At 40.4% G+C, this 18691-nt stretch overlaps 1 protein-coding gene across 1 annotated transcript in view; it reads right to left on the bottom strand.

The window, feature by feature from the left end:
- PRKAR2B (protein kinase cAMP-dependent type II regulatory subunit beta) overlaps positions 1-13834 on the bottom strand; it is a 119231-nt gene extending 105397 nt beyond the window's left edge. Inside the window, exon 1 of the mRNA XM_032761355.2 lies at positions 13275-13834. Coding sequence (XP_032617246.1) covers positions 13275-13581 — 307 coding nt within the window. The 5' untranslated portion in view covers positions 13582-13834. The remainder of the gene's footprint in view (positions 1-13274) is intronic.
- Between the last annotated feature and the right edge of the window lie 4857 nt (positions 13835-18691).

Here is an 18691-nt window from a genome sequence, read left to right as displayed (position 1 = left end):
TAAAGTACTATTACTATACTGCCTTGAGAGCAATCTCTAGCTTCTATTTCCACTCAAATTTCATTTTTTTTAAACTGTCATGTTCTCATTGAATTCTAAAACTTGTATTTGTTTGTTTCCTTTGGGTTTTGTTGTGTTTTGTTTTTTTAACACACATTAATGCTTAGTGTATGCCAGGTACTGTTAATTCATTTAATTCTCAAAACATCCCTCTGAGATAGGTACTATCTTTATTCCCATTTCATAGATGAGGAAAATGAGGCACTGATCATAAAATACATAACTTATTCAAGGTCTCAAAAGTTATAAATGGCAGAGTCAGGCTTCCAATCTAGAGTCTATACCAAAATGAAATCACACTCTTAAAAAAGCTTCCACTATTTCAGATGTTTCACATAATTACTCTTAAATTTTTGGCAACTAAAAGCAACCTGGTTTATTTTTGCTTTTTTCCATAAAAGCAAATTGCCAGGTTTAAAAAGTATGAGGCAAAGGAAAAGGAGCTCTAGTGACCACGTTTATGAAAATTAGTGGAGTGGGAAAAAAAAAAAGAATGACATCAGAGTACAGGAGAGAAGAACTGAGGAAGGAGAGAACACATTCAGTTTAGGATAAAATTGTTTGGAGGTGCCTGAAGAACATGCAAGCAAAGGTATTTGGTAAGCAGGTGGATATGTCCATTTCAATCTTAAAGAGACAGGTCTGTGCTGGAGCTAGAGGAAAAACTGGAGGAGTTCAAACAGCGAGTCTTGAGGGGTCAGCAGAATTCAACCAACAGAGGGAGGAAGGGAGCTTGCCTGGCAAAGTGGCAGGAATGATGAGGAAAGGCAAAAAGATGGAAATGGACAAAGCAGGTTCAGGGCAATAGATCAGTTTTAGATTAAGCACAGGGTTCACATAAGCACATGCAATGACATACAGCATCAGTGGTTTGTGGGGGGCCAGAATGTCACCTCAATTACAATATGAAATCCTACAGGCAAGAGAAGCCTGTGCACACGCATTCTGTGCATTTTGTAGTGTTCAAATGTCAGGCCCAAGCCTCACGTTGTATTTTTAATACAACGAAGTCCAAATCTATGAGACTGAACTGAAGATAGGCTAAAGCTTTTATATTTTATGAAAACATCTTAAAATACATGTAAAACATTATTAGGAAACTATTATTAAAAGTCTATTTAACATCGTCTCAGCCCAAAATCTCAAGCTGATAAGCAACTTCAGCAAACTCTCAGGATACAAAATCAATGTGCAAAAATCACAAGCATTCTTATACACCAATAACAAACAGAGAGCCAAATCATGAGTGAACTCTCATTCACAACTGCTTCAAAGAGAATAAAATACCTAGGAATCCAACTTACAAGAGATGTGAAGGACCTCCTCAAAGAGAACAACAAACCACTGCTCAATGAAATGAAAGAGGATACAAACAAATGGAAGAACATTCCATGCTCACGGGTAGGAAGAATCAATATCGTGAAAGTGGCCATACCGCCCAAGGTAATTTATAGTTTCAATGCCATCCCCATCAAGCTACCAATGACTTTCTTCACAGAATTGGAAAAAACTACTTTAAAGTTCATATGGAACCAAAAAAGAGCCCGCATTGCCAAGTCAATCCTAAGCCAAAAGAACAAAGCTGGAGGCATCACGCTATCTGACTTCAAACTATACTACAAAGCTACAGTAACCAAAACAGCATGGTACTGGTACCAAAACAGAGATATAGATCAATGGAACAGAACGGAGCCCTCAAAAATAATGCTGCATATCTACAACTATCTGATCTTTGACAAACCTGACAAAAACAAGAAATGGGGAAAGGATTCCCTATTTAATAAATGGTGCCGGGAAAACTGGCCAGCCATACGTAGAAAGCTGAAACAGGATCCCTTCCTTACACCTTATACAAAAATTAATTCAAGATAGATTAAAGACTTACATGTTAGACCTAAAACCATAAAAACCCTAGAAGAAAACCTAGGCAACACCATTCAGGACACAGGCATGGGCAAGGACTTCATGTCTAAAACACCAAAAGCAATGGCAATAAAAGCCAAAATAGACAAATGGGATCTAATTAAACTAAAGAGCTTCTGCACAGCAAAAGAAACTACCATTGGAGTGAACAGGCAACCTACAAAATGGGAGAAAATTTTTGCAATCTACTCATCTGACAAAGGGCTAATATCCAGAATCTACAATGAACTCAAACAAATTTACAAGAAAAAAACAAACAACCCCATCAAAAAGTGGGCAAAGGATACGAACAGACACTTCTCAAAAGAAGACATTTATGCAGCCAAAAGACACATGAAAAAATGCTCATCATCACTGGCCATCAGAGAAATGCAAATCAAAACCACAATGAGATACCATCTCACACCAGTTAGAATGGTGATCATTAAACAGTCAGGAAACAACAGGTGCTGGAGAGGATGTGGAGAAATAGGAACACTTTTACACTGTTGGTGGGACTGTAAACTAGTTCAACCACTGTGGAAGTCAGTGTGGAGATTCCTCAGGGATCTAGAACTAGAAATACCATTTGACCCAGCCATCCCATTACTGGGTATATACCCACAGAATTATAAAACACGCTGCTATAAAGACACATGCACATGTATGTTTATTGTGGCACTACTCACAATAGCAAAGACTTGGAACCAACCCAAATGTCCAACAACGATAGACTGGATTAAGAAAATGTGGCACATATACACCATGGAATACTACACCGCCATAAAAAAGGATGAGTTCATGTCCTTTGTAGGGACATGGATGATGCTAGAAACCATCATTCTCAGCAAACTATCACAAGGACAAAAAACCAAACACCACATGTTCTCACTCATATAGGTGGGAACTGAACAATGAGAACACATGGACACAGGAAGGGGAACATCACACACTGGGGCCTGTCATGGGGTGGGGAGAGGGGGTAGGGATAGCATTAGGAGATATATCTAATGTTAAATGAAGAGTTAATGGGTGCAGCATACCAACATGGCACATGTATACATATATAACAAACCTGCACGTTGTGCACATGTACCCTAAAACTTTAAGTATAATAAAAAAAGTCTATTTAAAATATTTACATGCCTAATAAGTTTTCAATCATTTTAGATTCATACACATTAACATTAGACAGTGTTCAATATTTAAAAAAACATTTGCACACCTACTGTGAGCAAAGCACAACACATACAGGAAAGACTTAGAAAGAGAGGGTATATTCCTGAACATTCTTGCCTACCTATACTGAGGACCCTTGACATCTGCAAAGCTGACTGACGGAGGCCATATTCATCCTACCATATTGATACTATTAACGTCAAGGAGGAAAACTTGTAAAAATATTTGGTAGGGTGAAATATAAACCAAACCTTTGGGAAAAGAGTGAGATTTAGCAGAAAGATAGGGAGAGGGGAGTGGGAATTCAGGACCAAGAGAATGACTTAAGACAAGAATATTTGGCTATATCATTTTAGAATCATGTCATGTGCCGCTATATACTGTGGTTTTTGTTTGTTTTGTTTTGTTTTGTTTTGAGAAGGAGTCTCACTCTGTCAAGCAGTGGTGTGATCTCGGCTCACCGCAAGATCCGCCTCTCGGGTTCACACCATTCTCCTGCCTCAGCCTCCCGAGTAGCTGAGACTACAGGCAACCGCCACCACACCCGGCTAATTTTTTGTGTGTGTATTTTTAGTAGAGACGGGGTTTCACCAACTTAGCCAGGATGGTCTCGATCTCCTGACCTCGTGATCCGCCCGCCTCGGTCTCCCAAAGTGCTGGGATTACAGGCTGTAAACCACCACGCCCAGCCTACTGTGTTTTATTTACTACTTAATGGATATTTACAAAAGAATTGCCTTTCTTTCATGTATTTTTGCACTTCTTTAGTAGGTAATCCAAGCACGTGCTAAACATTTTTTCAAAAGTTACAAGAAAGCAAATAGTGAAAGCTCTCTCTCCTAACCAAATAACCTAAAATATTCTACGAAATTTCTTTTCAACTATTTTAAACTTTAGACTTTCTTCTAATTCTGACCGGTATTTCCATGATTTACTGATTCCTAACCAGAAAACTGTATGATTCTCTTTGTCCCATCCACAAATGTTGCACCAAAAACATTACTACTATACAATTGGAATTCAAGGTATATACAGGAAAACAGGTTTTAAAAGAAAAAGCCTGGATTTTCCCCTTCAGGTAACGTAGTTTTATTTCCTTTTTATAAGATAGAATTTTCCTCTGTATTCTGCCAACTTCTGTTGCGTCAATTAATTTAGCGAGTGACTGTCTTTTAAAAAAGACACACACATACACACACAGGGTCTTTATAATCTAGAAACTTGAATCAAGGAACCAAAATCGATCATGGCTACTTTATACACTACTAGAGTATCAATTTAAGTGGTATTGTTTAGAGCTGTAGTCTCCAAAATGGGGTTCATGTATGCCAAAACAAGTATATAAGGCTATATGTTGGGATGAAAATTACAACTTGCTTAGAATTGCTTTTTACTTCTTCCTTTCAAAATTTATATTGTAGGAAGCTTTAGCATACATATAAGCCAATATATTGCCACATGTATAAAATTTATCAACATATACTGGGGGTGTACACTCAAATATATTTTGCTAATAAAGGCATATAATAAAATAAATTTAGAGAATTAAGCAGCTCAGTACATGAGGTGATTATTTCTAAAATAAATAAATGTAAGGCTGGGTGTGGTGGCTCATGCCTATAATCCCAGCACTTTGGGAGGCTGAGGCAGGTGGGATCACTTGAGGCCAGGAGTTCCAGAACAGCCTTGCCGACATGGAAAAACCTCGTCTCTAACAAAAATACAAAAATTAGGCAGACATGGTGGCACACACCTGTAATCCCAGCTACTCACGAAGCTGAGGCAGGAGAATCACTTGAACTCAGAGGCAGAGGCTGCAGTGAGCCAAGATGGCACCACTGCACTCCAGCCTGGGCAACAGAGCAAGACTCTGTCAAAAACAAAATAAAATAAAATAAAATAAACAAATGTACTGAGTTTCGAAGGTACATGAAATGCTAATTTGGGTTGAATAGACGGAGAATGCAAATTGTAAAAGGCAGAGATCAATGCAGGGCTAGCCTGCAAACTTCTAGAGGGAAAAGTAGGTAGCTTATTTTTTGATATGTGGTTATTTTCAACCACGTTACTGCTAAAAGAATTACCGAAATGAAGTGCATAAACTGTGGTTGAAGAGGAAGACCCTGAACTCAGATTACCAGGTTCAAACCTCGATGCCACCAATTACTCTGGGGAAGACTAAATCACTTATGTGTAAAGCATCTGTTCAGATGACAATGTGTAAAGCACTGTTACACATCTGATACATCAGTAGTCAAAAATGTTAATAGTAAATAGTATTAAATAAAAAGGACACCATTTATTTATTTTTTTGAGACAGAGTATACCTCTGTCGCCCAGGCTGGAGTGCAGTGGCGCAGTCTCGGCTCACTGCGACTTCTGCCTCCAGGGTTCAAGCGATTCTCCTGCCTCAGCCTCCCAAGCAGCTGGGATTAAGGCGCCCGCTACCACGCCTGGCTAATTTTTGTATTTTTAGTAGAGATGGGGTTTCACCATGTTGGCCAGGCTGGTCTCATACTCCTGACCTCAGGTGATCCGCCCACCTCGGCCTCCCAGAGTGCTGGGAATTATAGGCATGAGCCACCGTGCCCGGCCTAAAAGGACATCATTTAAAAGACATTAGTTTTCTATAATAATGAGAACAAAACAGCCGAATCATGTTTTAATTCAACATGACCTTTGAAAAAGATGCTTTTTGGGTGTAACTCAAATGTATTAGAACAAATGGAACAAACGGCTTTTTTCCTTCTTTTTTTACCCCCCAAATTCCCCTCAACATCACTCCCATGGACTATTTTGTCTTGGAACAGCTAATGTAAATTAAACAATGTCATCCTTAGTCAAACAGATACAGGAATAGCTGTATACAGTATATCTTCTTGGCTTCACTTTTATGTGGAACATGTGTTTACATTTTGACCTTTTGTCTTTTTTTAAATTAAGAAACATTTTTAAACAGCAGCAACTGGAAAGACTTTTTTTTAGTTTCCAAACATATTAAGCTACACATGGCAGAGCCTATTGCTGAAACATTTATAAATGTTACACCAACTGTTTATAGTTCTGATTTTCTTATTTGATTGTTTTGTTGTCATGTAAGCCATGACCTGAAAATTTTAGCTCAAATTCTTTCCATAAAATAATTACATAATGAAAGAGTCTGAGTCATTTTGAATTTGTGAAGCACAAAATTCACTCCCATAAAATAATGACAAGCATCACAGTGAGGTTTTTATAGTAGGATTTTGTGACTGTCCCAACCACAACTAGATGATGATATAGATAAGACAGGAAGGACAAGAACAGGATCGAGAACACAGTAACAATTCATCCAGCTCAGAAAAATCACTGCATTCTTGTTTCTTTTCCATTGTCTCTTCTTAAGCAAGTGATAAGAAAATACAGTCTAATATCAGATTTCACTTCATTGAAAAAGCATCAAAGAACAAAAAAACCTGCAAATTCTGAAGACAAAAGTACTTTTCTTTAGCTCATCCTTTTAAAACCTTATCTATCATTGACGGAAGACAGAAAAAATTCTTATGATGTAAGTTAATATAAATAGTGCACAAGCCGGGCGCGGTGGCTCATGCTTGTAATCCCAGCACTTTGGGAGGCCGAGGCGGGCAGATCACGAGGTCAGGAGATCGAGACCACGGTGAAACCCCGTCTCTACTAAAAATACAAAAAATTAGCCGGGCGTGGTGGCAGGCGCCTGTAGTCCCAGCTACTCGGAGAGGCTGAGGCAGGAGAATGGCGTGAACCTGGGAGTCGGAGCTTGCACTGAGCCGAGATTGCGCCACTGCACTCCAGCCTGAGCGACAGAGCGAGACTCCGTCTCAAAAAAAAAAAAAAAAAAATACATAGTGCACAAAATGTTGGCAACAGTTCTATGAACAAAATCAAATTTACAAGGTCAAAACCTACCAAATTTGGATAAGGAACTTCTCTGTCTCTCACCTGCCCCATCTATTAACAAAATTGATCACACATACTATCTATGAGGCCATCTCTGACAAAAGGATGGTGTCTTAAGTCTAGGCAGGGAGCACTGGCTCACGCCTCTAATTCCAACACTTTTGGAGGCTGAGGCAAAAGGACTGCTTGAAGCCAGGACTTCAAGACCAGCCTGGGCAAGAAGAAAGCAAGACCCATCTCTACCAAAAAACAAACAAACAAAAACAGAAAAATATGAAGTCTAAAGAGAGTAAATGTAAGACTAATCATTTCTTTTTTCTTAAAATAAGAAACATCCTACCTTCCAACTTTCACACATTCCTTCTAATAGGCCATCCCAGATCTCAGCACTTTCTGTGATTCTCCACACTTCTAAAGTAGACCCTGCAATTAGTCACTTCAGTCTTCTTCACTGAATCTTTCACCTTAAAATATTCCATCATTTCCCAACCTCCACTGTAGGACTTTATTACTACTACTACTGACAAACGATTTTCTTAATGGGTCAAAAATAAACCCCAAATTGATGGATTCATAGGTCCCCTGTTTGTATTTGCACAACTGAAAAAAAAAATTCAATTGTTTTTCAACATAGCTGTTAACAAAATCTTTACGGCTGGAAATGTACTGGAATCCATGGAATGAGATTTACAATAATAAAATAACCATTCAATATTCACTCCTGTTCTACCCAGACACAGCACATCAGTTTATGTGCATCCACAAAAAAAAAAAAAAAAAAAAAAAAGCTGGTAACTGTCTTATCTAAAATAATAGTTAAATGGTTTGGTTTTTGATAGGTAGAAAAATTAAAGTACTAATGCTTCAATTTCTGTTTAGGTGTTTCCATTGTATGTCTTCAAAGTATAAGTTACTCAAGCAAGCCTTCACAACTGGTTTTATTTCTCTCTTGCTCTCTCCCTCTCCCTTTCCCTCCTGACTTCATTATCTTTCTCCCTCTACTGCCCTTCTTCCAAAGCCCAAAGTAATAGATGGTAAGAGAAGAAAGGACACTATTTCAAGTTTTTTAGTTTCCCAATTTCAACCCCTAAAGCAATCCACTTACTATTACTAGTAAAATGAATAATGTTCTTAACTTCTGCTTTGAAAATCACAATCACCATCTCTAACTCAAAATAATTTTTATTATCTTTTCTGACACTATTGTTTTATGCTCATAACTAAAATAATGGCTTCAATATTTTAGCCATTGTCATGAATGATTTAATCCATTTCAGGAGGATTTAAAACCACCATGTAAATCTCTAATAGCCAAAAACTATAAAGTCTCATTAATTACAAAATCCTGGAGCTCTTAGCTACAAATTATGAGTTGAAAGGATATGGATTTTATTACTGTATAACATTAAATCCTAAGTAAAACTGCCACATAAGCTCATTCCCTACTTCATCTCACCAAGAAGTGCAATACTGGATTCATTTCCATAAAATGCAATGAAATTGCTATTCTGCAAAAAAAAAATTTATAGGCCGGGCGCGGTGGCTCACGCTTGTAATCCCAGCACTTTGGGAGGCCGAGGCGGGCAGATCACGAGGTCAGGAGATCGAGACCATGGTGAAACCCCGTCTCTACTAAAAATACAAAAAAATTAGCCGGGCGTGGTGGCAGGCGCCTGTAGTCCCAGCTACTCGGAGAGGCTGAGGCAGGAGAATGGCGTGAACCCGGGAGGCGGAGCTTGCAGTGAGCCGAGATTGCGCCACTGCACCCCAGCCTGGGCGACAGAGCGAGACCCTGTGTCAAAAAAAAAAAAAAAAAAAATATTTATAACTGTGTAAGATTTTATATCAATGATATAAACTTTACAATATTTTGCTTGACCTTAAGGACGTTTTGTAAATTCTCCAAATTCCCTCTGAATTGTAAAAACCAAAAGGTAGGTAAGATTCCAACAAGACTGGACATGGGACAGAATTAAGAGGATTAAGCCAGAGTTATTACATGGTAAATTTCTATTTATTACATTTGATATGCTTGTCTTATGGGGTATGATTCTATATTTTTGGTATGTGTATCTACTTTGAACTCTAGATCTTTTTCTTCTATAATATAGAAAATCAGCTCTTTATTTTCTATCACAGTAGTTATTTTTTCTCCCAGGTTGACTGCTCTGCATGTGCCCATGTGTAGTTAATTTTGTTTCTGACCACTTGTCCATTTATCAGAGTAATCTGAATGGTATTTACTTCATTTTTTGTTTCAGCAATTCCACTGAAGAAATTACTGGGCAACACAAGATCTCCTGATGATGCCTATATAAAATCATGAATTACCACAGATTGTACTCCAAACTAGTACTGATGCAATGCTATAGCCTACCATAAACCTTCTAAGAAATTCAAGGCCTAGGGACGCTGCCCTTTCAGACATGACAGGTCAAACTGTATTTGCTTTCTCTAGGACGGGGAAGAGGGAGACAGAGCAGATGCCAAGAGGTTTCCACTATGGCTTCTTTCTGGCCTTTGAGAGTTTCCCTAGAAAGAGTCACCATAAGCCACTATCATTCTAACACCTAAAGCTTGCTCTTTCGACCAGAATTGACAGCAAATGGAAAGTAACAATTAGAATTGATAAGACTGGAAGAGAATAGGTGAGGGAAAGGAGAGCTATTAGAAGAGGAAGGGATCCTTTGGAAAGGTAGGAAAGAAGACCACCTTCACCCATCTGACTGCTCTAGCGCCACCTACGGCCATGCCACCTGAGCCTCAAAAATAACCCATCCCTGGCCAGACAACATTTTTCCAGCTAACTGCAGGTGCCTGGCTTTTCCAGCTAACTGCAGGTGCCTGGCTTATTTGATTAAACCACGACATTATGAGGTCAAGGTAATATGCTTGATCTCTACGTTCGTCAATGGGCACAAGTTGCATGGTCAAAAACTTGCCTTTTAACTCCTACCTCTCATAAATACCATTACTTACGTTAAAGACATTCACAAGAGAGGATATGAACCAACGATGCAAATCCATCACCATTACTAAAAAATAACCAGGAAAACCCGACTTGTGAGTCAGCCCACAGAACAAATTCCATTTAAGAACTCCCTGATCATCCCGGGCTTCAAGGTTAGATACATAAGAGTAAGACTTCAGGCTTCACTACTTACTCGTTTTAGGTGTGACCTTGGACAAGTTAATTTTTCAGAGCTTTAACAATAAAACACATTAAGGGTCCCAAATAGAGCTTGACATATAAGGGATACTCAGGTTATGCTATCCCCAGCCCCATGTAGAGATAGAATATGGCAGTCAAGAGCACAGGGATGAAGCCAGGTCCACCTGTATCCCAATCTTGATTTTGCAGCTCACGTGAAACACTGGGCAAGTGATGGCCTTATCATTCTCATAAAGCTGAGACAAAAAAATTAAAGCATTTAGACAGCACGCAGCAATTGTCAACTAATGGCAATCATGTTTTGTTAAGAAGAAGATAGTATTATCACTATCTGTTAATGTTTTCCAAAGTACAGTCATGGAACTACTGATATCAGAATGACCTGGGTGGGATGTCTACTGAGGGGGAAGAAAAGGATATCATGTCCCATCTCAACCTATTTAAAAAAGCTCTCCAAAAATGGTACAGGGTAATGGTCATTTCTGAATCAAACTTCCTTGAGGTATCGATGAAACTTTCAGAATTATTGACCCAGCAAGTCTTGTGCTGTATCATAGTAAATTAAGACTTGTTTTCCAATCCTTATTCTTTACTATGCCAGAATTGCGCAGTATCTGGGGTTCTTTTCTAATGAGACACATTTCTGGACATAGATGTCAAACTGATAGGCTCATACTTTTTAGGATCACTCCTGTTTCTTCCCCAGTGGTACTATTTTGACTTTTTTTTTCTTCTAACCAGGGGTCAGCAAGCTATGGCCTTGATCTGCAGCTAATTTTGTACAACCCCAACCCTCAGAAGGTGTACGGGTTTAAAAAAAAAATGAAGAAGAAGTGATCAAGACTACATGTTGCCCTAAGTCTAAAACATTTACTATCCGACCCTTTACAAGAAACCTTGCCAATCACTTTGTAGCATATAATGAAATGTTTTTCAACCGCAGATCTCAACAACAATTTAAAATAGGGAGAAATAATTGATTCGAATAGGAAATATCAAAAAGCACTGCATCTGACAGAAGGAAGTACCTGTACTATTGCCAAAGTTTCTGTTATACACATGTATGTGCCTCCTGGATAATGATCAAATTGTATTTGGTTGCAGTCAAAAAGTTTTAAAGTCCTTAGGGGTGAGGCTAGGGAGTAAATAGCGCAATTGTTTAACAAGTTTAACTTGTTTAAGTCACATTGAGCAATTTTTACAGCAAAGGTGCCTTGGAGAATATAAAGCCATATAAAATGACCCCTGCTGTTCGGAAGTTAACGGCTTATTTCTTCACTACAAAATGAAAATAGAATCTCTTCTGTGCGCAATACATTGTTATAAGCAGAAAATGGAATCATCCATGCAAAGTACTTCAACAAATGCATTATAGAAACAAAATATTTTGATTATATTAACAACATATCATACAGAATATATATATATATGGTCTTTACAAAGCCCCTTAGTTCCTAGTTTTCTCTAACCTGGGAAGAGTCCTTTTTTTCCCCTTTGTATGTGTGCATGAACATGTCAGGAGCATAAAAGAAGTATTGGATCAATTTCTGCCCTTTCTGTCATCCGTTACTGGCTGCTGCTTCTTACCTATTTAAAACATGCATTCTTTTCTCTTTCTCGTTTCTGGTAGGAAAAGTATTTGATTCGATTCTTGTGCAAAAAGAATTATTAAGACTATGTTTATCCTCTTGGGGAAACATTTAAAAGTCCAAAATTAAAATTGTAAGTAACAAGCTTCACTTTTATCTTCACAGAGCACTAATTTCCAGGGTTTCTGGGATTGTTTTGGACAAACTAAAAATACATTAATTTTATAATCCATTTCAACATGTAATCCTGCAAAGAAAAGAAACATCTTCCTAGGAGCATACACAAGGAAATGAAATGATACTTTTAACTGTTTTCATTTTATGAAATACACTGCGGACACACAAACCGCAAGCAGTGTAAATAAATAAAAGCTGGTGCAATGCTGCATGCATGTTTGCCTTACACCACAAAGAGAAAACACTTGCACATTGCACTCCATGGTATTTTAGCTTGGGTTGCCATAAAAATGAGATTTGGGCATGTTGTGTAATACAGGGGGCTGCAAATGAGGGTGTGTGTCTGGGTGTGTTAGGGAAAGAGGGTTGTAAGCAGAAGGGGTGGGACTTGCCAGGAGCAGCTATTTGAGAAAATTCCTTTTTCTTTCCCATTCATTCTTTCTAGCTCTACTGTCTGGCACAATCCTTACAATTACTCACTGGCTTTTCATTCTAAAGACAACCAACAAGCTTTCAGAACTTCCTACAGTGTTTTTCTCATACACTTTTAAAAAAATAAAGCACCAAATCATTCAATATGTCTTTTATACAAAAAGCAAACCATTAACCCATTTCCTCGTTCCAAAGACCCCCGTGGGTTTCAGACTAAATAGAATCCTTTGTTACGTATCCAAAAATAACACAACACGATATTGGTAAATTGGAAAATAATAGATAACTCTTATTTCCAAGAATGTCAGACTGGCCATAAATTTTGTTCTGCCCCAGTGAGTCCAATGTCATGCTTCTTTTAGTGAATCTACCGTCCTAACAACAGTAAAGCCAACCATATTAAACACCGTTCTCCTTTTCTCTTTCGACATTCCATTAATAAATACAAGGGCTGAAAGAAGACGCCAAGTGGGCCAGTTTCTTTATGCACAATGGTATCCTCCAAGCGAAATACCTCCAACCACAGCGAAAGTTGTCTTTCTAGCAGATGCCCACTCCAACCGGCCCAGTCAGAGGGGGCAAAGGGGAAGAGGGAAGCGTAACAACCCAGCTCTCCCACCTCCAGAGAAAGGGAAGAGGGTATGACAGAGAGCGGAGTAGGAAGGTGGGCGAGTGGGAGAGACAGAAATGGATGCTGAGGGGGTGGGCGAGATGGGAAGGTAGGAAAAGGTGGAGAATGCGAGGAGAGGTGGGTGCTCAAAGCGGTAGGATCCGAGAGCACAGCGGGAAGCGGTGGGGGGCAGCGAGGGGATCCGGGGGCGCGAGGGGGGGGGTCTGGTCCTCACCATTGAACGCCCCTGTGTCTGCGGGCGCCGCCTCCTCCTCCTCCCCGTTCTCGGAGTCCGAGTGCATGGGCTCCTCGGCGAAGTTGACCCCCTTGCTGGGGGTGCCGCCCCCGGCAGCGGCGCCCACGTCCCCCCAGGTCCTGCCCTCATGGCCGAAGCGCGCGGTGCCTTTGCGCTCGTTCTCCTGCTGCAGGCGCGTGAAGTGCTGCAGCGCGAACTCCAGCAGGTCCGCGGGCTGGTGCCTCAGCACCTCCACCGTGAAGCCCTGCAGCAGCTCCGTCAGTCCTGCCGGGATCTCGATGCTCATCCTGCCTCCGAGGCGGCAGGCGCCTGGGCGCCGCCCTCGCCCCTTCCCCGGCACGGCCTAGGGCCCCGCGGCTGCCGAGCGAGCGCCGACGGCGCTACCGGCTGCGAGCGCGGCGCACTGGGCCCCGGCGGCCCGGCTGGCCCGGCCCGCAGCTCCCGGCGCGCGTCTGCTCCGTGTGGTGGCGGCGGCTGAGCGAGCGCGGCCCCGGGAGGGCTGGCAACATCTCCTGCTCCTCCCGCTCCCGCCGCGGCCGCGCCTCTCCCCCGCCCGGGCGCCCCGCCCCCGCCCCGCCGCGGTGCGCGGGAGGGGGCGCAGGAGAGCGCGCCCACGTGACCCCCGGAAACCATGGCAACCTCCGCTGGCTGGCGCCGCGCACCCGCCTGTCAGACCACCGCAGGGTGGAATGCGCTGGCTGGCTGCGCGCCCGAGCTGGGTGAGGCGGAGGAAGGCCCAGAAAGGCCGCCTTCGTGTCCACCTGTCCGCGCGTCCGGGAGCGGGCTGGCCACTCTCCCCGCTTCCCAAGCGTCATTCGCCATGGTGAACCCTCGCAGAGGTGGTGCCACAAGATTTGTCCTGAAACTTCAGCCTCCACCTTAGTAGTGGCGTTTTATTTTCCTTCTAGAATCTAGTTGCATGATAAGTGTTGTTAATATCCTTTGTTTAAAGTCTTATGGTGGTACTGGTTCTCTTTTGGACAAAGAAATGCTACCCCATCTTTGTGACGTCTTTCTTTTTCTTCCACCACATTTTATCCAGCCTTTCCCGATCCATCCTGTTGATTATGTTTCGTCTTACTGATGCTATTCCGTTGTGCACTCCACGCATTTACTATTTATTGAGACAAAGGCACCATTTACTGTGAGGCACCTATCGAAGTTAGTTGATCTCCTTCAAATAGGATAGTGCAGGATGAGGCGCTTATTATTTTGAAACTTTCCTTTATGCTTTGAATGATTTTGACTTGTATCTCCAAAAATTGAAATACTTAAGTATAAAGAAAAATAGAATTACTAATGTATGCTTTTAAAGTAGAAGGCTTTGACTTTGAAATGAGGCTTACTTTGCAAATGTTTACAATTTTGAAGTAGAGAAAATTGTCTTTTGTCAATTAAATGCTATTTAAGTATGCATACTTCATTTTCTACAATTATCATATCATTGTAAATAAAATAGTTCAAGAGCAAGCTCACTTGGTTATTCTGGTTTATCTTCCCACCCACGGAGGAGTAAACACATGACTGGGGAAACTCCAAGACTAGAAATCGGAGATGTAACAAACTAGTCCCTTTGGTAAAAATGGATCTTGATGTTAACCCTTTGTTAATGATGCATCCTGTATTTACTCCATGAGCCAATGTATTTCTCTATTTTCATTTCTTAACAACTTTATAGTAATAATGTTACGTTGTTTTTAAATATACAGTAGTTAAGTGCTTCTAATTGTGTCAAGCATTTTAAGAATTAAACTTTTGATCGGGTGCAGTGGCTCATGCCTGTAATCCCAACACTTTGGGAGGCCGAGGTGGGCGGATCAGCTGAGGTCAGGAGTTCGAGACCAGCCTGGCCAACATGGTGAAACCCCATCTCTACTAAAAATACAAAAATTAGCCGGGCATGGTGGCAGGCGCCTGTAATCCCAGCTGAGGAGGCTGAGGCAGGAGAATCGCTTGAACCCGGGAGGCAGAGGTTGCAGTGAACCGAGATCATGCCATTGCACTCCAGGCTGGGGGACAAGAGTGAGACTTCGTCTCAAAGAAAAAAAGAATTAAACTTTTATAAAATATGGTGAGCCTCACATGTCACCGGTTGGAGCCAATGTTAGTACTACTCTACCGTGTAAGCACTATTATTTTTATGGATCTGGTAATCTAAGATGCATGTGTTATCACCTGTCTAAATTTGTGATAATATTTGTATTAATTATGATTAACACTACTCACATGTGGCAGAAAATGCAAAATACAATAGCTTAAGATTTATTTCTCTGGAATCTAAATGTGGGCAGTTCAGGGTTGGTATGGTGCTCCATGATCATCAGGGACCCAGGCTTCCTCCAGCTCATTGCTCTGTGATCCTGTTTGTGGTCCAAAATGGCTGCTCCAGGGCCAGTCATATTTTAGCTAAGAGGAAAGTGAAAAAGAGAAGGGAAGCTCCCCTCCCCTCCCTGCAACACATACCCTTTAAAGACACTTCTAGGAAGTTAAACACAATTCCTCTTCTATCCTCTTGGCTAGAACTTAGTCAACATGGCCACACCTTTGGTGTGGCAGATTGCAATTTCCAAAGATGACTACAACAATATCTCCTACAGTGTGGCGTGGCCACTACCCACTAATGAATTGAAGTCTTATTTCCCCTTCCCTTGAATCCGAATGTGCTTGTGATTTCTTTGACCAATAGAGCATTATAAAAGTCAAGTCAGCATGACAGAAGAAACCAGCCCTGTGCTGGATGCCCTAGCTGAAGTCTTGTTCCACAGAATCTGTGAGCATAATAAAAATGTTGTTGTAGGCCTCTAGGTTTTGAGATAATCTGTTACACAGCAATAGCAACTGAAACCCATGGCTATTAGGAAAGTTTGGAAATGTAATATTTATTTTGAGCAGTCATGTGCCAAGTAAACATTTGGGGATTAAAAAGAACCAAGTCTGGACGGGAACAGTGGCTCACTCCTGTAATCCCAACACTTTGGAGGGCCAAAGAGGGTGGATCGCTTGAGCCCAGGGGTTGGAGACCAGCCTGGGCAACATAGGGAGACTCCATCTCTACAAAAAAAATACAAAAATTGGCCAGGCTTGGTGGTACACATGTGGTCCTAACTTCGGAAGGCTGAGGTGGGATGAGCGCCCGAGCCCAGGGAGGTCAAGGCTGCAGTGAGCTGTGGTTGTGCCACTGTATTCCGGCCTGGGTGATAGAGTAAGACCTTGCCTCAAAAAAAAAAAAAAAAAAGTCTGGAGATAATTATTAATCTCTGCTGCGATGTCTAACACCTTTTCCCCAGGAATGACAAAATAAAAAAAGCACTACTTTCCCAAACATTAATAAGAGCCATATCTTGTTAATGCCATTTTGTGTTTCCAAATTCATTTATTTCTTTTTGTAGATTTATTATGTGAAGCATGGTAGACAGCTCTCTGTCATCAACCACAATGCCAAGGCTGTGTGGTTCTCATTTCTTTAGGAATATAGAAATGATTTCAAGCATGAAATGCGTAATTGGATTAAATGACCTACATAGTCTCTTTCATCCTGAGAGATTTACAATAGTATAATACTAAAACAAGACTTATTGGACTTGAAACATCTTTGCAAACAGCTCTTTGGTAATTTTCATTTGCATCAGTTCTTAAATCAATAACCATGACCTGAAAAAGTAAAGCTTGGTCCTGATATTCCCGTTACGTTAGCATTGTTCTCAGAACAAATGTTCACTTCTCAAATCATATTCTGGCTTTTATTCACTACCACATAACCTTTTTGGTAATATTGTATGATTTCTTTTGCTTTCATTTTCAGAATATTTCATTTTGAGCCTTTTGAACAGTGGCTACGGGAACTATGTATCTCATATTCTTTAAAAGAACATCACTGATATTGATTCTTTGGTTGTGGATTTACAAAGCAATTTACACCAATTTCTCAGAGAATCAGACTGGAAGCAATGGCAAATGAACTCTGAGAGCTCAGCATTGAAATGAAAAGAGTGCTACCAAATTGTTTTCACACCGGGAAATTAAACAGAGACATCAACTTGCTTATATGTAACTGCCAAAAAACAAAGTCAATGGCTTGAGCAAGCAGTACAGAATAATCACTATGACCAATCAATCATGCAGCATTTCCTGTCAATAGTTAAGGTGTTTCCTGATCAAGTCTCTGGAGTGCAAGAAATATATACCCACTCAAGGAAAAAAAGGAGGCAATTGAGAGGATACAGGGCCTGTTCTTGCCCAAGGCTGACTATGATCATCAGCCTCAGTTTTACATACGTTTAGCATTTCAACACTGACTACAGTTTTGGTGTCTCTGATTCATATTCTCAAGAGAGAATCATCTAGTAGATTGCCTGGCCTTGACTGAGGTGGTCTAGTAAGTGTGGCCAGTAGGGTGCCAGATAAGGAAGTGGTCAGGTAGTGTAAATACATGGTAAGGCCTGCCACTTCAGCAGAGGAAAGTCCGGAATATTGGGAATAGTCCCAATGTTATAGATGTGGTACAGATACTTCACAACATGCCTGCTAAAAGATGGTCACCTCATAGCCTGAAAATCTTACAGACATTTGGACTAAGAGTGAGTAAAATGTTTAATCTCTACGTGCAACTTTGCAAAAGGGTTGCCACTAGAAAACTAGTGACTCTCAAATTTTACCAAGCATCTGAATCACCTGCAAAGCTACTTAAAGCACAGTTGCTGGGCCCCACCCCCAGAGTTGCCGATTCAGTAAGTCTGAGGTGGGGCCTGAGAATTTGTCTATCAAATACTCAGGTGATACTTAGGCTGTAGGTCTGGGGACCACACTTTGAGATCCACTATGCTAGATTCACTAAGGAAGAGCTTATATTCATGCTGAATAGGAAGCTGCTTGAAGCAACTTTTTTTGCTTAATATCAAAGCATAAGTTTTTCTTTGGCTAAATCAGGACGAAATGTATACTCATTATTCTCCTTTAAGGAATCTTGCAAAGTTAAAGAGATTCTTAAAAAGCAACAAAGAATATGTCCTTAAACATCACATTTCATAAATAGAATATGGGTTTTCTATTAAGGACCAGGTTAGACACAGAAGTTTATCTCTACTCCACTAAAATAATGGCTAAAGGAACAAAGGATAACTCAAACAACAAAAAGAACAGGAGAACCACAATAAAAATTTAAAATAATTTTTTTAATTATTCAAAAAAATTTTTTTTATTTTTTGAATTTTGAATAATCAAAATTTTTTTGAATTTTGAATAATCAAAAATTTTTTTGATTATTCCTTTTTTGATTAAAAGGAAGGAATTTCTGACACATGCTAGAAGACATTATGCTAAGTGAAATGTCAGTCACAAAAAGACAAATACTATATGATTCCACTTATATAAAGTATCTAGAAAAGCCAAAATTTATA

This window comes from Hylobates moloch, unplaced genomic scaffold, assembly GCF_009828535.3.
Source record: "Hylobates moloch isolate HMO894 unplaced genomic scaffold, HMol_V3 SCAFFOLD_1, whole genome shotgun sequence".
Taxonomy (NCBI): domain Eukaryota; kingdom Metazoa; phylum Chordata; class Mammalia; order Primates; family Hylobatidae; genus Hylobates; species Hylobates moloch.
This window is presented reverse-complemented; position numbering and strand designations above follow the sequence as displayed.